Source organism: Pelmatolapia mariae, linkage group LG10_11 (genome assembly GCF_036321145.2).
Source record: "Pelmatolapia mariae isolate MD_Pm_ZW linkage group LG10_11, Pm_UMD_F_2, whole genome shotgun sequence".
In the NCBI taxonomy this organism is placed as follows: Eukaryota; Metazoa; Chordata; class Actinopteri; order Cichliformes; family Cichlidae; genus Pelmatolapia; species Pelmatolapia mariae.
The window spans coordinates 42,914,426-42,930,338 of NC_086236.1; the positions used below are offsets into that span (position 1 = coordinate 42,914,426).

General features: G+C 38.3%; 1 protein-coding gene across 3 annotated transcripts in view; it reads right to left on the minus strand.

Moving 5' to 3' along the window:
* Nucleotides 1-15,708, minus strand: part of LOC134635624 (intermembrane lipid transfer protein VPS13B-like) — a 292,458-nt gene extending 276,750 nt beyond the window's left edge. For 2 of the 3 annotated variants that reach the window (XM_065471728.1, XM_063485027.1), the window contains exons 1-3: nucleotides 15,609-15,708; nucleotides 14,447-14,605; nucleotides 13,141-13,284 (exon numbers count right to left, since the gene is read on the minus strand). In XM_065471728.1, coding sequence (XP_065327800.1) covers nucleotides 13,141-13,284; nucleotides 14,447-14,593 — 291 coding nt within the window. In that variant the 5' untranslated portion in view covers nucleotides 14,594-14,605; nucleotides 15,609-15,708. Of the gene's footprint in view, nucleotides 1-13,140; nucleotides 13,285-14,446; nucleotides 14,606-15,437; nucleotides 15,507-15,608 lie in introns of those variants that run through there. The other variant, XM_063485026.1, reaches the window with a different exon arrangement.
* Nucleotides 15,709-15,913: the final 205 nt, after the last annotated feature.

Sequence of the window (15,913 nt, forward strand, 5' to 3'; positions counted from 1 at the left end):
AAGTGTAAGGGGAGCTGTGATAGGTCTGTAATACCTGAAGTGTTACTAGGCACATTCCATCCCAGCAAAACTGCTACAAAGCAAACACCTTCTTTCCTTCAGAAGCTCCAAAATATAAAGTATTCATTAAGGAGGGGGAGCAAGGACATAGAAAAGATTTCCAAGCATGTGCCAAAAGAAGAATGCATAATTACAAAAGTATTTCACTCTGAAGGGGGAGGAATCACAATGACACCGGTGATGTCATGTTGGAGGTCTCTGCCAAAAGTGCCTCTGCTCTACCCAAGTCAAACTGTCTATGTTTATTATCTGCCTCCAACATACTTACAATAACAAAGACAAACGGGGATCCCAGTTACAGAGCAGACCCATAGGGAGCTACAAGAGGTCTTCTGACTTCTGAGTATTTAATTTGTTCAGCCATTGTCCTTGTGCTGTTCTCACCAGACAGATCACCTCTGGCTGCAGTTTCAGTATAGCTCTTTAACCAAGTTCCAGTAAACATACAACAAGATAAACTTAAAGTGTAAATGGTAAAAGTAAAATGTAAAAGTCAAAGGCCAAAAGTTAAGTGCCCTCCTCAAACATTTGACATTTAGGTGATTTTGGCTCTACTCTTGTTCTGTTGCACTTTCAAGTAATAGTTCAAAGCCCAGTGCATTTTATTTGTCTTAAGTAAAACCAGCAGAAACCAATCTTGTGTTTACGGTACGGTAGCCGATGTTGTTCCAGTTTAACTGTCCATAATTCTACATTAATCTAATAAATCTCAAAGCCCTGTGTATTCATGCAGAAAACTGGATTCTTTGTTACAAAATCACTTTTTGCAGTCATTTCTCCACAATAGTAAGCAGGTCTGCAAAAGTAATAGGGGTTCTGAGGTCAGTCCTCTTTTATCCTCGCAAACAATGTTTAGCACATTTTTTTATTTAAACAAAAGACTCTGAGTCTGAGTAACTCCAATTCTGAGACTTGATTAACATCCAGGAACAAGGAATTCAAACAGGCTTGAACTAATATAGGTGCCATGATGGAATTTGGAGCCTGGATAAATAATTACAACAAACCACTGCACTTTCCACTGAAGCCCATTCAAAAAAATCACTCTGTGAATTCTTTATGCTCCTACTAGTGACCTCAACTTCAGTGTTCACAAGTAACAAGTGTTAGGGAAAAGAAGAAAACATGAAAGGAAATAGAAGAATACAGAGAGTCAACCGAAGCAAAGAGTGAGAGAATCAAAGATTAAAGAGCCAGAAGCCATGACAAAAAAAGAAGAAAAACAGGACTGTGACAACAGTAAAGTAGAGGCAGGAATATCAAAAGAGAAAGACACATCGAGGGAGAATCGGAAAGAGGGAGAAATTGTTCCTGATTTAGATCTGAGAGGCTCTGGTCCTTCAGATGTCTCCATCAGCTAACCACAAGCCCAGGCTGAGCATGTGAGGCATTCTGCTTACGCTGGCACAGCTACCCCCTAATGCTAATAACTGCAATGTGTTAGCTACAATAAAACACTCCACACAGATCCCTGACATACGCACTCACACACAGGCATGTGCAAAAAAAAAAAAAACACATCTTAGACAAGTCAATTACGACACACACGGGGAATTCCCAAACGCAGGAATAGCTCTAACTCAGAATAATCAGCAGTGCCCAGTTATTTTCCAATTATTTATTATGTAATTACTGCCAATCAGATCTTTTTTACTTCACAATTATTATTCTATAAGATCCAGATATACATTTCTTTATATATCTTATATATCTTTACATCAGCATTTTGGTAAATTGCTGCTAACTAGTGGTCAAGACCTGATTTTAACACCGGCTGTCAAACTATAACCATGCAATCTCTGGGCCTTCCGATTATTTCATAAACAAATAAAAGTTCATTATACAAAACATAAGCACACCTTAAACAATGTAAGCACCAGTCTCCAAGAACAACAAAAGCAGCAGCTCAGGCTACTCTGACAACTTAATTGCACATGTGAGGTGCAGCTGGAAGGCACAAACTATAGAGGCCTAAGTGTTCTTGGAGAGCATCAATGTTCTGAAACCAGAAAGATAGAATAAATCAAACAGAGCGAAATGGGAGAGGACTTTCCGTCAATGTTGAGAAATACCAAAGCCTTACTGCAGGAGGTTTAGGCACGCAAGCGGAATGCAGCCGGCATTATGTTTGCATAGCTTTTATACACTGGGGTCCAAAGCAACTGAGGTACTGTCAGCATTCATCACGTTGCTTGAGAGATGGAAAACTGTCAGCCTTACATAAAAAACAAATAATTTCAATTGCATCATTGAAACATGTTGGAATCCTAAGCTAGTCCTTATCCATAGATCTCAGGTCTCCTACTGATTTCCGTAGCAAAGTAAAGTTCAGGTCCTGGCCCTGGCCAAAAAACGTTCACCTGTTTTGTGAGATATATAAAAAAAAAAAAGCTAAATGGAAAAATTCTATAATAAGAATAATAGAGGATATACATTTTTAATAGATTATTCTGAGATTGGTTTTGAACTGTACAGTTCTGAAAGAGTTTTATTTTCTGTAAGGGTTAGGTTAAATAAAGTCATTGTTGAAACCTCAAAGCACTCTGTACATTAAGAAAAGTAAGCAACTATCACAGTTCATCAATTTATTGTACATTTTCATTGTCAAACCTTGCTTTAAACTTTAAATCTATATTACTTTACTTCATACTGCATTCTGTCTCTGTAAGGTTGCATGTTAACCACCTCACATCACAATATTGGTGCAAGATATGTTTTGTCAGGAAATTATAACCAAGTTCACAGTTTTATCTATATCTGCAACATACACCATGGAAAGTGTAATGCTGGGTCATTATTCATGCTGCATTTTTCTTCTCTTGCCCACACATGATAGGGGGCTGAACTTGCCAAGGTAGAGGCTAGCTATACAGAAAAGCTAGCCTCTACCTTAGAAAAGGTTTTCTACTAAATAGGTTGCATATGTGATTTTAGTGGTTAAAATGCCATGTCATTAACGGGATCATCATTTGAATACTGAGTAAGGGTCTACTAAACTGAGCATGCACTCATCCTGAAACAGAGCACAGTTTGTGCAATATAGAAGTACACACAAACACGAGGGTTACTGCTTTTAGTAACTTTTTCTCCCTGAAAGTGAAAAAATACCCATCTTAGTAGATTACATAAAGACAAAAAGACACACTACAAAAAAATAATGATCTAAAGATCTAAATGAAAGGGTACATTTCTTCTCTAAATTGCAATCACGTCTTACAGTCCTTTCTACATTTTAAGGCTTATAAAGCAAACACAGTTCCAAAGTGCAATACAATATCATCCTAGAGTTTTTCTAAGAGGACAGTACTAATGGAGTGAACATTAGTCTTAATTGCATGGTAATCATTTCCCAAACTACAATATCAGTGGGAGCACGCAGAAAATAACAAGCTGCATTGAGGGATTGCTCTAGCCCGGATGGCCTGAGAGCAGGGATTAAACTGTAGAGTAGCAGCATCCTGGCCAGTGTGTATTGATCACCACTTGATTCACTGGAATCACAAAGCCACTGGGTTTAATTTTTTCCCCCAACTGCTTTCCTGTGTCTGAGGACTGTCTGTGAAGCAGAAGTAACCTCATCCCACCAGGAACACAGACCTCAAAGACAAAGCTATGGGCAATGCAGCTTTGGCTGACTCACAAGCAATGGTGGCTGGGGGTAAGGTCTCTTTTTCTGGAATGACACACTTCTGCACTGCCATCTACAGATGCTTTGAATCACTTTGGAATGCTGAACAGAGATCAGTGCAATGGGTCACTCTCCATTAGAGACTTGAGTAAGGGGACAGACTAGTAGTAAAAAAGTGTATGATTACTAACACATATTTAGCTCACCATTAAATACAGACCTACTGACAACAAAATTTCAGCATATGTAAACATTAAAGCTGCACGTGAAGCAAACCCTTCACCAGCTGTTGGCATGCCAACATGCAGAATGCAAAAAAACACTCTCAACTCTGAACAAGTAGTTCTACTTGTTGTCAACAGACCCAGTGTCTCCTGCAGTATTTCAAATTTTTGCCAATCTAGTACAAATCATCAATACTTCATTGTTAAATCTATCTTCAACTACAAGAGAAAAATCAATAAACACAAGTTTGCAGAAGGCGGATTTATTGTATGTAAGTTTTCAGGCAGAGCTCACATAACAGCCTAACGATTTCTCTTGATTGCCATTACTGTACTGTCATATATACTGTCATTTTGAATGACAAAACAAACAGAGATCTTTTTTAACTAATCCCAAGCACATGCACTTGGCTATTCTTCTGTCCTTCAGTAGTTCTCCTTTTCTCTCATCAGAATGCACGCTGCAGCTTCCAACCTGCCTAAGGAGTCAACAGTGTGCCAACATTACTCCATCTTTTTATTATTTACAGTCATGGATGGGTTTTGTTACTGCTATAGGGGGTTAGATTCGAGGAAAATAGATTCTCCAAAGCTCTGTGTTTTTGTCCTCTGTCTCCTCAGTCCTGAAGACAAGGCCCCACTGAGCTGATGATCAGATGGATTTACGGTGCAATCTCTGAAAGCCATTTGCTCCTGCTAGCAGAGAATCAAAGGCAAGATTTCCGGATGGCATTGCAACAGAGATTACCCAGTTTGTGCTATCTGATTGCAAACTTCCACAAGCTGTTTTCTTTTACTTCTTTCAACTTTTCCTTTGTATCTTCTGACTTGTGAAATTTGAGTTGAATGAGCACATACACACTAGGTTTCAATCTGTCAGAGACCATGCAGTATGTACACTTAAGGAAAAACTACATTGGATTAAATGTCTTAAGTTTTATTTACGAATTCAATATAATCAGCAGATCCTTTAAGTGGTGTAAGTTGTGATGTGAAGGGGGTATGGATCAAACTTGATCCAGCACATCCCCCAATTCCCTGTCAGTAGGTTGCAGTTTGGAAATTCTTTGTTCACAGCTGATGGCAAGCAATTCACAAGCCTTGTCATTTCAGATATGATCTGACACAGTCATCACTGAGTCAGTCACAAGTTTGGTCGTGCTCAAAGTTGATCAATTTTTATTTTTTTATTTGTTTCTACCCCTTCCCATTTCTCCAGCACCGTACACAATGGCTACATAAAGCTCCTCTGTACTAATCAACCAACCATTATCACACCTTGTTACAAGATAGCAGCATTTTCTTCTTCTGTGAGTGGTCATAATGTTTTTATTAATCACTTTATAGGAAGTTCACAGTCTATCCACCCAAAAAGTAAAGTACAGGGTGGGCCATTTATATGGATACACCGTAATACAATGGGAATGGTTGGTGATATTAAAGTCCTGTTTGTTGCACATTAGTATATGTGAGGGGGCAAACTCCTCAAGATGGGTGGTGACCATGGTGGCCATTTAGAAGTCGGCCATCTTGGATACAACTTTTGTTTTTTCAATAGGAAGAGGGCCATGTGACACATCAAACAATGGTGTGCTTGGTTTCAACGTAACTTTATTCTTTCATGAGTTATTTACAAGTTTCTCTTTGTTCACAGCCATTGACATGTCGAAGAGGTTAACACGTGAGGAGCGGACCGAAATTGTGTTGATATCCGGTGAACGCAGTAACCGGGTCATAGCAGCAGATTTCAATGCAAGACACCCTATGAGACCACCCATCTCCCATGCTACAGTTAGCAAACTGCTAAGTTTTGTGAAACAGGTTCAGTGTTGGATTTGCCAAAATGTGGACGCAAGAAAACTGTCACTAATGAAGAAACATCAGTGGCTGTCCTAGCTTCATTCAGCAAGAGCCCACAGCGTAGCACTCGCCGCATGTCACTGGAGAGTGGCATTAGTCGAACATCCCTTCGGCGGATATTAGCTACTCACAAATAGCACCCTTACAAACTCCAGCTACTGCAGCATCTCAACGAGGATGACCCAGATCGGCGCACAGAATTTGCAGAATGGGCAAAACAAAAATTGGAACAGGACCCTCAGTTCACACAGAAGATTTTGTTCAGTGATGAGGCAAACCTTTATGTGAATGGTGAAGTTAACAAACAAAACCACCGCTATTGGTCTGACACTAACCCACATTGGACGGATCCCTCCAAGACTGTTGGAACAACAAAAGTGATGGTGTGGTGTGGTATATGGGGTACAACGATAGTGGGTCCATTCTTCATCAATGGAAACCTCAAGGCCACTGGAAATTTGAAATTGCTACATGATGATGTGTTTCCCTCTTTATGCACTGAAGCGGCACGTTCCCTGAGTTTTTCCAGCAAGATGGTGCACCACCACATTATGGGTGCCAGGTCCGAGCATTCCTAGATGAACAGTTTCCTGGAAAGTGGATTGGTCGTCGTGGGCCAGTTGAATGGCCCCCAAGGTCTCCCGATCTGACCCCCTTAGACTTTTATCTTTGGGGTCATCTGAAGGCAATTGTCTATGGTGTGAAGATACGAGATGTGCAGCACCTGAAACTACGGATACTGGATGCCTGTGCTGGCATTTCTCCTGCGGTGTTGCTATCAGTGTGTGGGAGAAGAGGGTTGCATTGACAATCCAACACAATGGGCAGCACATTGAACACATTTTATAAGTGGTCAGAAACTTGTAAATAACTCATGAAAGAATAAAGTTACGTTGAAACCAAGCACACCATTGTTTTTCTTGTGACATTACCAATAAGTTTGACGTGTCACTGGCCCTCTTCCTATTGAAAAAACAAAAGTTGTATCCAAGATGGCCGACTTCTAAATGGCCACCATGGTCACCACCCATCTTGAGGAGTTTGCCCCCTCACATATACTAATGTGCCACAAACAGGACTTTAATATCACCAACCATTCCCATTTTATTACGGTGTATCCATATAAATGACCCACCCTGTATAATTACAACAGACTGCTGCTTAGTTCAGTTCAAATCAGGTTTATGGATATAAGGCTAAATCACCACCATTGCCTCAAGGCACTTTTTATGGTAAGGTAAAATCTCTACAGTATTCTGGGAAAAAAATCCTAACAATCAAACAACCCCTTATAAGCAAGCACTTAGCAACAGTGGAAAAGAAAAACTCCCTTTAACAGGAAAAACCTCCCAACAAAACCAGGCTCAGGGAGGGGCTTTCCCCTTCTTCCCTTCATCACCAACCAGTTGTGTATGGAAGGGAGGAGAGGGAGAAAAGAAGAAAGAGAAAAGAAAAAACAGTGAGTGTAGGTAGAGAGAAGACAACGATTTTATGGCATGCTGCGGTGGTGTATAAACACACAGGGAGTGAAAACAGGTGAGTAGAGAAGAATTGCTCATTACATCACATTGTATCACATGAAGTCACGCAGCAGTCTGAGCCAATAGCAGCATAACTACTCTTGCTGCAGTTTTGGATAAACTGGAGGCTTTTTAGGGCACTTTTAGAACAACCTGAACTATCAGAAACAGGATGTTTCTGATTTCAGAGATATTGTGCACAAATGCACAAATTTGTTTAATGTGTGCATTAAACTTTGTCTCAATTTAGGAGAAGATTACAGGACATACAGGTCTTTATGTCTTTAAGACATGCCTATAAATAACTAATCTGACTTCATAGATAGACACAGCTCAGTATCATCTACAATGAAAATGTATGCAGTTCTCTAATAATATTTAAAACAAGACAAGCATGTTTAATGTAAAAAGCATTGGTCCCAGCACAGAGGCCTGTGGTACTCCATGACAAACTTGTACTTTGCATTTACATGAAAACAGAGAAAGAAACACTTCATTAAATACTCCATTTGCATTCTGATAAATGCTACCTAGCCTAATATTAAATAAAGTACAGTGTAAGGTCTGTTATTTTCAACATCCAGATGAATATTAAAATCACCCATTAGATTTATTTTAATGCTGAACTGAGTATTAAATCAGATAAAAATCCTAAAGGTGTTGATTCATTGACACTAGTGTATTCACTCTACTGTAACCAGGTTTCAGTGAGGCAAATTAAGTCATATACTAGAGGGGACTTAGAAGAAAGCAAGCTAATGTTTATTTACCTACATTTAATTGTTTTGCTCCTTTGATACAGTTATATTTTTCTGTCTTTATGATTTTCATAATTAAAATGTTTCTTGCTGGTTGGCTGCAATGTCATGGAACAGTGGATGTGGATGAAGTGCAAGGTGGTGCTGGAAGCCGTGGAGAAGCCAAGGCAAGCCAAGATAAAGATGCAGGTTTTCTTCAAGCACCTGATCCAGTGCTCTCTGATGGAGACCTGATGCTTCTCCTTAATGGAGGAAAGTCCTGTTCATCTCAGATGCTAAATTTGTTGGCTGGCTGGATGTCCTGAGACCGTAGAATGGATTAGGATATTTTCTTCTTAGTTTGTGCTCTTTCAAATTGTGGTCCAGGGCTCCATTCACTAGGGAGTGGAGCTCATCTGAGCCTTTGGTTTGGCACTTAGTATGCTCCATGGATCTGAAGCCTGGAATTGGGCTGGTCCTGGCTGTGCCACAGCAGAATTAAGGCTACACAAAGAAGTTGTAACAGACTATACATCCCAAATTTTCTACTTAAGAGTTTTGTGCATTCAACCCCTGGGTGGCAAGACCACACACACGGAAAGCAAAACTCCTCTACAGGTCACACCACTTTAAAACCTATTTTCACACTCAAAGATCAGGTATCACATCTATGTCTGTCTCTTAAATATTCAAAACTCAAAGTAGCATGCCTTAGCTGAGTAGATATCAGATTTAGATTATGAAATACCAACTTGGGGATTTAAGAAGTCTTTAAAAAGGGGTTTCCTTATTCACATGTATTACCCATTATTTAGGAGAAAAGAGGTTTGGTTGTGTAAACCCTAAAAATAGTTTGGAAGGAATTTAACAGAAAAAAGGGCCTAGTTGGACCATATGCCAAACCAACAAGTCTCAGAGGCACCTCCCCAAATCATCTTGAGGCAATGCATCAATCAGAACCTCCACATCAGTGGCAAATGCACTCAGCGGCCATAAAACTCCCAGATCAAGCAGTGAGCTCAGCCAAAACCAGAAAGGCTCTCCTCAGTAAACCCAAGCCCTTATCTTTGTCTCATAAAAAATAAAGAGTGTCTGAGAGTATTATGATCCACTGTAACTGCTGTCCAGCCAGTTCCTCTCTGTCTTTGCAGATCACACCTCATCTTTAACATCTGGAGCAGTTTACCAAATTGTCAAGAAGAAAATTCTATTTATACTTATAATTTTCCAACATTAAGTCAATGTTAAAAATATTACTTAAAAATATACAAACAAAAACAAAAAGTGACATAAGACACTAATCTGTCCCTATCCACACTGTATATAGAGGGATAGATACTATGATCACTGTATTCCACTTTGCACCTCTTGACATTTTTACATTAGTTTTAATCTGGAATGGGCTACCATCAATCAGTTCATTCATATAAACTAACTCATTAGGCCACACTAAGTGGATCTTTGTTCAAGAACAAAGAAAGTAAAACTGACTTTCAAAAATACCCTTTATACCCAAGACAATCTCTTGTCGCATCTTTTGAGCTTTTTGGTATAAACCACGGTTTAGTGTAATTTCACTTGAAAAAGTCCGCTCTAATAATTCAACTCATACCAAGTACAACCATTTCAACTTTTGCACTTAAACTGAAATAAAAAAAAAACTGAGATAAGTAGAACTCGCTAAAATTAATGTAAACTAAACAAAGATGGTAATAATCTGAAAATAAAGACACGTACTAAAGAAAGGAAGTGGATTTCTATGCATACTTCAAGATGTGATTGCAGTGGACAATAACATATATATAGAACTAAATGTATTTTGTTTGTAAACGACCTCTAGTTTGTAAAATGAATGTCAAAAACAAGTTGACAACATTTTTTCTATTACCATACTTTCTGCTCTACAAGTCCTCATTACAGCTTATTTTAAGCAATTACACTGTCAGCAGGAGCTGTAATCTCCAACTGCTGCTAAATGCCAAAATTTCCACATTTGCTGGAAACTATAATTGTGAGCTGCCCTTAGTGCTTTGCAGATGGGTCCTATTGAGCAATCTGAACATCCCTAATATTACCCAGTTCCTCTCAAGGGGAAACACGAACATTAAAAAGGTCCAAATAATTCCGGTCAAATTACACAGGCCTTAATGAACTTCAAAAGATGTGCGGATGTTTTTACAGGCCGGGACTCAGGCTTTAACAGTAATTATGAAAACAAACCATATTAATGATATCATTTATCATTTCCACACTTTGGCCGCACGAGGCCCACCATAATGTTTCTGTCTCTACTGGAGTACAGTTAAAATATTATAATTTCCATACACTGCTCTACTTTATTCATTTCTTTTCAAAAATCCTGTGGACCATCACCCCAAATTACATAAGAGTTTCAGTGAGAATGGTTATGGCCTATGTCAAAGTCCCTGCAAGCCTGCTACAACCTAGCCAAGGTCTAAGATGTGAATCAACATGAGATCTAGAGTATTTGCTAAAGGATTAAACACTTATTTCTGTGAGACCAGTGTTGCTGTCAGTCTACTGATGTTTAAGTTGTAATAAAGATAAAACAAAGGAAAGTACAATAATAACAACAACAACAACTATTATTATTATTTTTAAGCAATATAAATGTAAAACATGAAAAGGAAGCTGGCTTCATTTTCTTGGCTTAAGAACACAGTAGTCAGCCTCCTGCCCCTCGCCAGTATAGGAGAAAACTGCAGTGGCTCATTTAAATTCCACATACTAGAAGGATTTCTGCTGTAAGTCTGGCTTTACTCCAAATTATGTCTCTTGGGTGTACATACCACTGAATAATTTGTCCAAATGTCATTTGCAATTCCCCAAAAATCTTTTCTTCACTGGAAGCTTTTAGAAAACATCTGTAACAAATACTTGTTTTGAGACCATAAGCATTACACCAGTACCGGTACTGGTACATGACCTTAAGCTGTGTACGAAGCATAAAGACAAAGTTTAAATTTCCACTGAACTAGAAACCTGATCGCATGAGCAGTAGCCACCTGCATACTATGATATTTACCATTAGTTCTAGGCAGCTCAAGCTCATGTGTTACAAATCTTTTTGCCGCAGTCTATATAATTAGCTGTAATTGACTTCCCTTGAAATGTGTTTCTTCTGGGACATCTGGCCTTGAAACTTCAACCTTCCCATAAAGGGCCGCACTGAGCTACACTTTCAATTTTTAAAGCTGCATGGGTGGCAAATTTAGAGCCAGACTTTGCTGTAAAAATAAATTTCAAAAATACCTCTCATAAAACATTCTTTAAAAAATGAAAATATTTGTAACTAAACCAAACAAAGCAATAGAAAAATATTCCCCTTAAGACAATTCTCCTTAGATTTATATCCGCAATGATGTAGGACAGAGCTTCAAGTCACATTTCTTACCGATACTTACTTTCTTACAGATTTAATATTATATTGACTACAAGGACAAAACCAAGCAGTTACAAAGGCTATTATTGTGCAATCAATCTGACAGAGGTGCAAAAGACTATCAGCTTTTTCTGAATGTGATTCCAAGTCTTCTAAGTGTCACGAGAAATAGTCTTCACTGTTTGACAACAAAAACAGGACATGCTAAAAATGGAGGCAGCCAAGTAGTAAATAGCACTGGTCAAGTTAAAGAAAGTTGCCTCTTAAATTTTGAGTTCCTTGAATTCTTCAGGTCAGTGGTCAATGAACCATCTCTCTCTTTTTTAAGAAAAATCATACTGAGTGAGATAGCTGTGCTTGTGTCAGGGAAAAATCATGAAACAAAAATCCTCAAAGCAATTACTAGTAGATACTTTATGATGGAATTAGGGATGCACTGATCTGGACTGTACTGGCCAATATTTGCCTTGCTTACTGCCATTGAAATACCAGCAGATAGGCTGATATTCAGCAATGGCAGTTACTGATTCCTATGTGTTGTATCCCATCAAAACTTCATTAAATTGTATGACTGAATGTGTAATAGTGTGATAAACAGCAGAAATGTATTCGCTTATTTAAAACGATAACTTCTTTGCTTTCCTGGCATCGACTATCCCAAAGCCTCACACATCGGTGCATCCCTAATTGTGGTAGTTTGGATGAAAATACACCTGCAGTCCCAAGATTGTGAAATGTGTTGTTTCAACTAAAACCAATAAAAGTTTTATATATGTATAAAAATTTATTGACGTACAAAAAAACCCCTTACATTACTTATTGACTCCCTTTATGAAGCAATATAAACAGCGATGACTAAATCACTTTTGTGTTACATGTTTATGTGTTTCCACAAAGATGCTAACAATACAGCAGCAATCCAGCTCACCTCTACTTTATTTAACCAGTGAACAAAATTAAGATCTGGCTGCTTAGTCTGGTTGCACATACATTCAGCTTGAGACCCACTCTGGGCTTTGTGATCTTTAGCAATACTTATCGTACTTCCAGTAAAGGAATATGCTGAGCTGTCCTGCTATGAATAAGCTGTTTCCTAACAATCTCAAGCAGTGCAGTGCACGACAAAACAGTGGTTTATTTCTCCAAATTCATGGATTATTTCATCATTTTCTTGGTTTATAATGCAATGGCACACAATGTCACCACTCCCAAGCTGGCAACACAGTAAAGAGTTTTGCCAATTTATTCTCCAAAAGCATTTTACATCATTGTTTTGAATAGCAAACATATTTTGCGTCAGTGAGGCATCAGTTTGTTTGCTTCTGGTTTCTTGGTTTGCTTTTTTTTCAATGCATTTTTCATTAGAGTAAATAAACATGAGTAAGAAAAGGAAAAACGCAACTGCTGCTTAGCTGTGTCAAATTAACATTCGATTTTACACAAAGTCAGAATTAAAGAAGATGGCTTTAATTGTACAACAGAGTAAAGCCTGCTGCACTAAAAATGTCAGCATGTTTTTAAACAAAGGCCATTACGAAATTTCTTGGAAACACATGGAGAAAGGGAATGGGAAAGCTTAACTTTGGCATGAGGAGGACTCTCACATAAATAACAGGAAGATCTGGCTAGCCCTGTTTTGGCTGTGTACAGAATCAAGAATAACATCTTTCTCATACCAAAAAAAGAAAACGAAAAGAAAAAAACTAACCTGGGCGCCATCCCTTAGCTTCAGGATGCACTCCATGGTGTTGATGGTGATAACTACAGGCTCTGAGCCCAGCTTGGTCCAAGGTACATGGATACGTAGCTCATGGATATGACCACTCATGAATGTAAAAGGCAGTTTCAACTCCTGTGGATATAAAAGGAGTTATAAGAAAGAAAGAAAAAAAACAACAACAGCTAGCTAGAAATAAATAACACTAGAATAATATGGATAAAGGTGCCAATACGAGGTAGAGGCTTCGAGAACATTTTGAATCTTCATCCATCCATTTTCCAAACAGCACTTTGAAGCTAATATTTGCAGACGAGTAGATAGTAAAAACAATAGCTACAGATTACATACTGGTCACGCTTCTAACAATATAAGTCAGATATTCTCAGAGGCAGGCAAATCACTGTTCTGCATCTTGAACTACTCTGTGTGAGAATGAGTCCCATGAAACCAGACTGCCTACACACAGGCTTCACATGCTTTCTGTGCAAGTCTGAGCCAAAAAATTAATAGGCAAACATTTTTCTGAGGAAAAGCTGTCATGGATTTACAGTATGTCTGCTTTATAACCCCCACAATGTTTCACCAAATATTATATTAAGATGATCTCAGATTGCACATTTGAGAGGAGGTACTGTCCAAATGAAATGGAATAAAATAAATGCAAAGGTGGGACAATTTCCAAAGTTTTGACACAGCATTACAGACAAATCTCAATCCTAACACAATTCCCACTGTCGGATAGCTTGAAGCTGCTTCCAATAAGAACTTTCATCACAATCTCTTTGGGTTACGCAGTGTTTTGGTCTGCTCTTCAGCAGCAGTCAGAACCCACTCAAAAGAAAAGAAAATCCTTTTAACTGGTGGCAGATTGATCTAATCCAGACATGACATGAGTAAAAGAGAACACTGTCAAAATAACACTGCAGAGCAAAATATCAAAGTAAATCTGGTAAAATTCTTCTGAAATGACAGCAAGAAGATGCTGTTAGTGCCTGACTAAACAGCACTGTAGCGTTTTCTTTTACTCTAGTCAAGGCAATACAATGGAGAATAGCTGCAGACATAATATGGCAACTTTTTTGTAGGGTGTATGTGCCTGCATAACCAAGGTTTATAAACGAAACTCTAACTTACTGTTTACAGTAAGTAAAATACAAAACTACATTCTGAATATATATGTAGGAAGTGGGCATTTATATTTTAAACCTCTGACTTAAATATTCCCATCATTTTAACCTCACGTCAGTTTTATACAGAAAGGTTCAAAGCAAAAGCTAGATTTAACTTTTAGTACCTGCTCCAGTACATCCAACTTCAAGTCCAGCTTGCTCAGCACCACATCACCGCCCCACAGAGAGAGCTGCAGGTCAGATGGCTTCAGATTCTTGATGTACTTGTTTACATAGCTCATCAGGAGCGGTGTGACATAAGACTCCAACATCTTGTCCTTGTTCTGTGTACACAATGAACAAAACAAACAAAACAAAAAAACATGGTAATATCATTTGACTGTGTTAACATCCTTTTGCCATTATATATCTCGGTCACTAAACTAATGGTGCTCGTTCTAAACTAATTACAAAGAATATGTATTTCTTAAGAGTGTTATTTTGATGTCATAGCCTAAAAGCACAGCTCTAATTAATAATTGTCATTTCTAAAGCAGAAGTAGTGTGCATGTTAGCTAAGTGGAATATGTCATAAAAATATATATAATAATATCATATTTATTATATGTATAAAGCCATAATTTAAGATATTGGCTATGCTTGAACATTTCTTTTTATGACAGGTCCAAACACAACATTATAACCTCTTATCCAACTTGCAAACTGTGGAAGTACTGGCCGTTTCACACAAACCTCAAGCTGTTTTTTGTTACAGTTCAACAAACTGATGTCAGAATTAACTGGCACTCCTAATGACATAAATACCATATTGGCATCCAATAACTAATCCAATTGTGCGTAATTTATAGAAAGGTTGTACAGGTTTTGGTTAATAAACTTAATTAGGTGTAAAGACAGTTCTAATGACTTCTCACCAACGCAAATTTAACTAACCCTTCCGTAAATTATGAACATCAACTCTTCTACTTTTACGTATTTTAACCTTAAATGAAATTCACCGGAATGTCTAGCTTCCTTGCTAAAGTGCCTTCATTCCACATAACGGGGAAGCCCAGGAGCAATTATGTACTGCATTTGCAAATTAATTGCAATGTAACTAAAAATAACTTCAACAGCGACGCTATGTCGTATCTTATAGTAATACATTTAACTTACTGTGGAGCACTTAGCCAGGGAGGCTAGCTCTTTCCTCCTGTCATTTAAGTGATACACAACAGCAGCTAAGCAAAGAAGCTAGGCTACGTGATTAGAAGAAGTCGCTATAACTTCGTTTCAGCTGGCTAAACTGGCTAGTCACAAGTCAAATAGAGAAAAGACTCTATTTACCTGACTCCCACTTGTATCCTGCTGGTTTTTGTTTAATTCTACGTTTAATAAAAGATGTTCATCCCGTTATCTAACGTTAGCCATATCGCCGAACTGCAAGAGTCTATACGTCATCAGTAAACACCAACGCGGCTTCCGTATGCTTGGTGTTGCGTTTTTTTCAGTGGGAAATTTGCGGTTCGAAGGTAACTTTACATACACAACGTACAAACATAAGCAACTCAAGATAAATTTCATTTGTGATGTGATCAGTTAAGAGGCATTCTCTTTTTCGGTTACAGCAACTCCGGATGTTTCCATGCCGT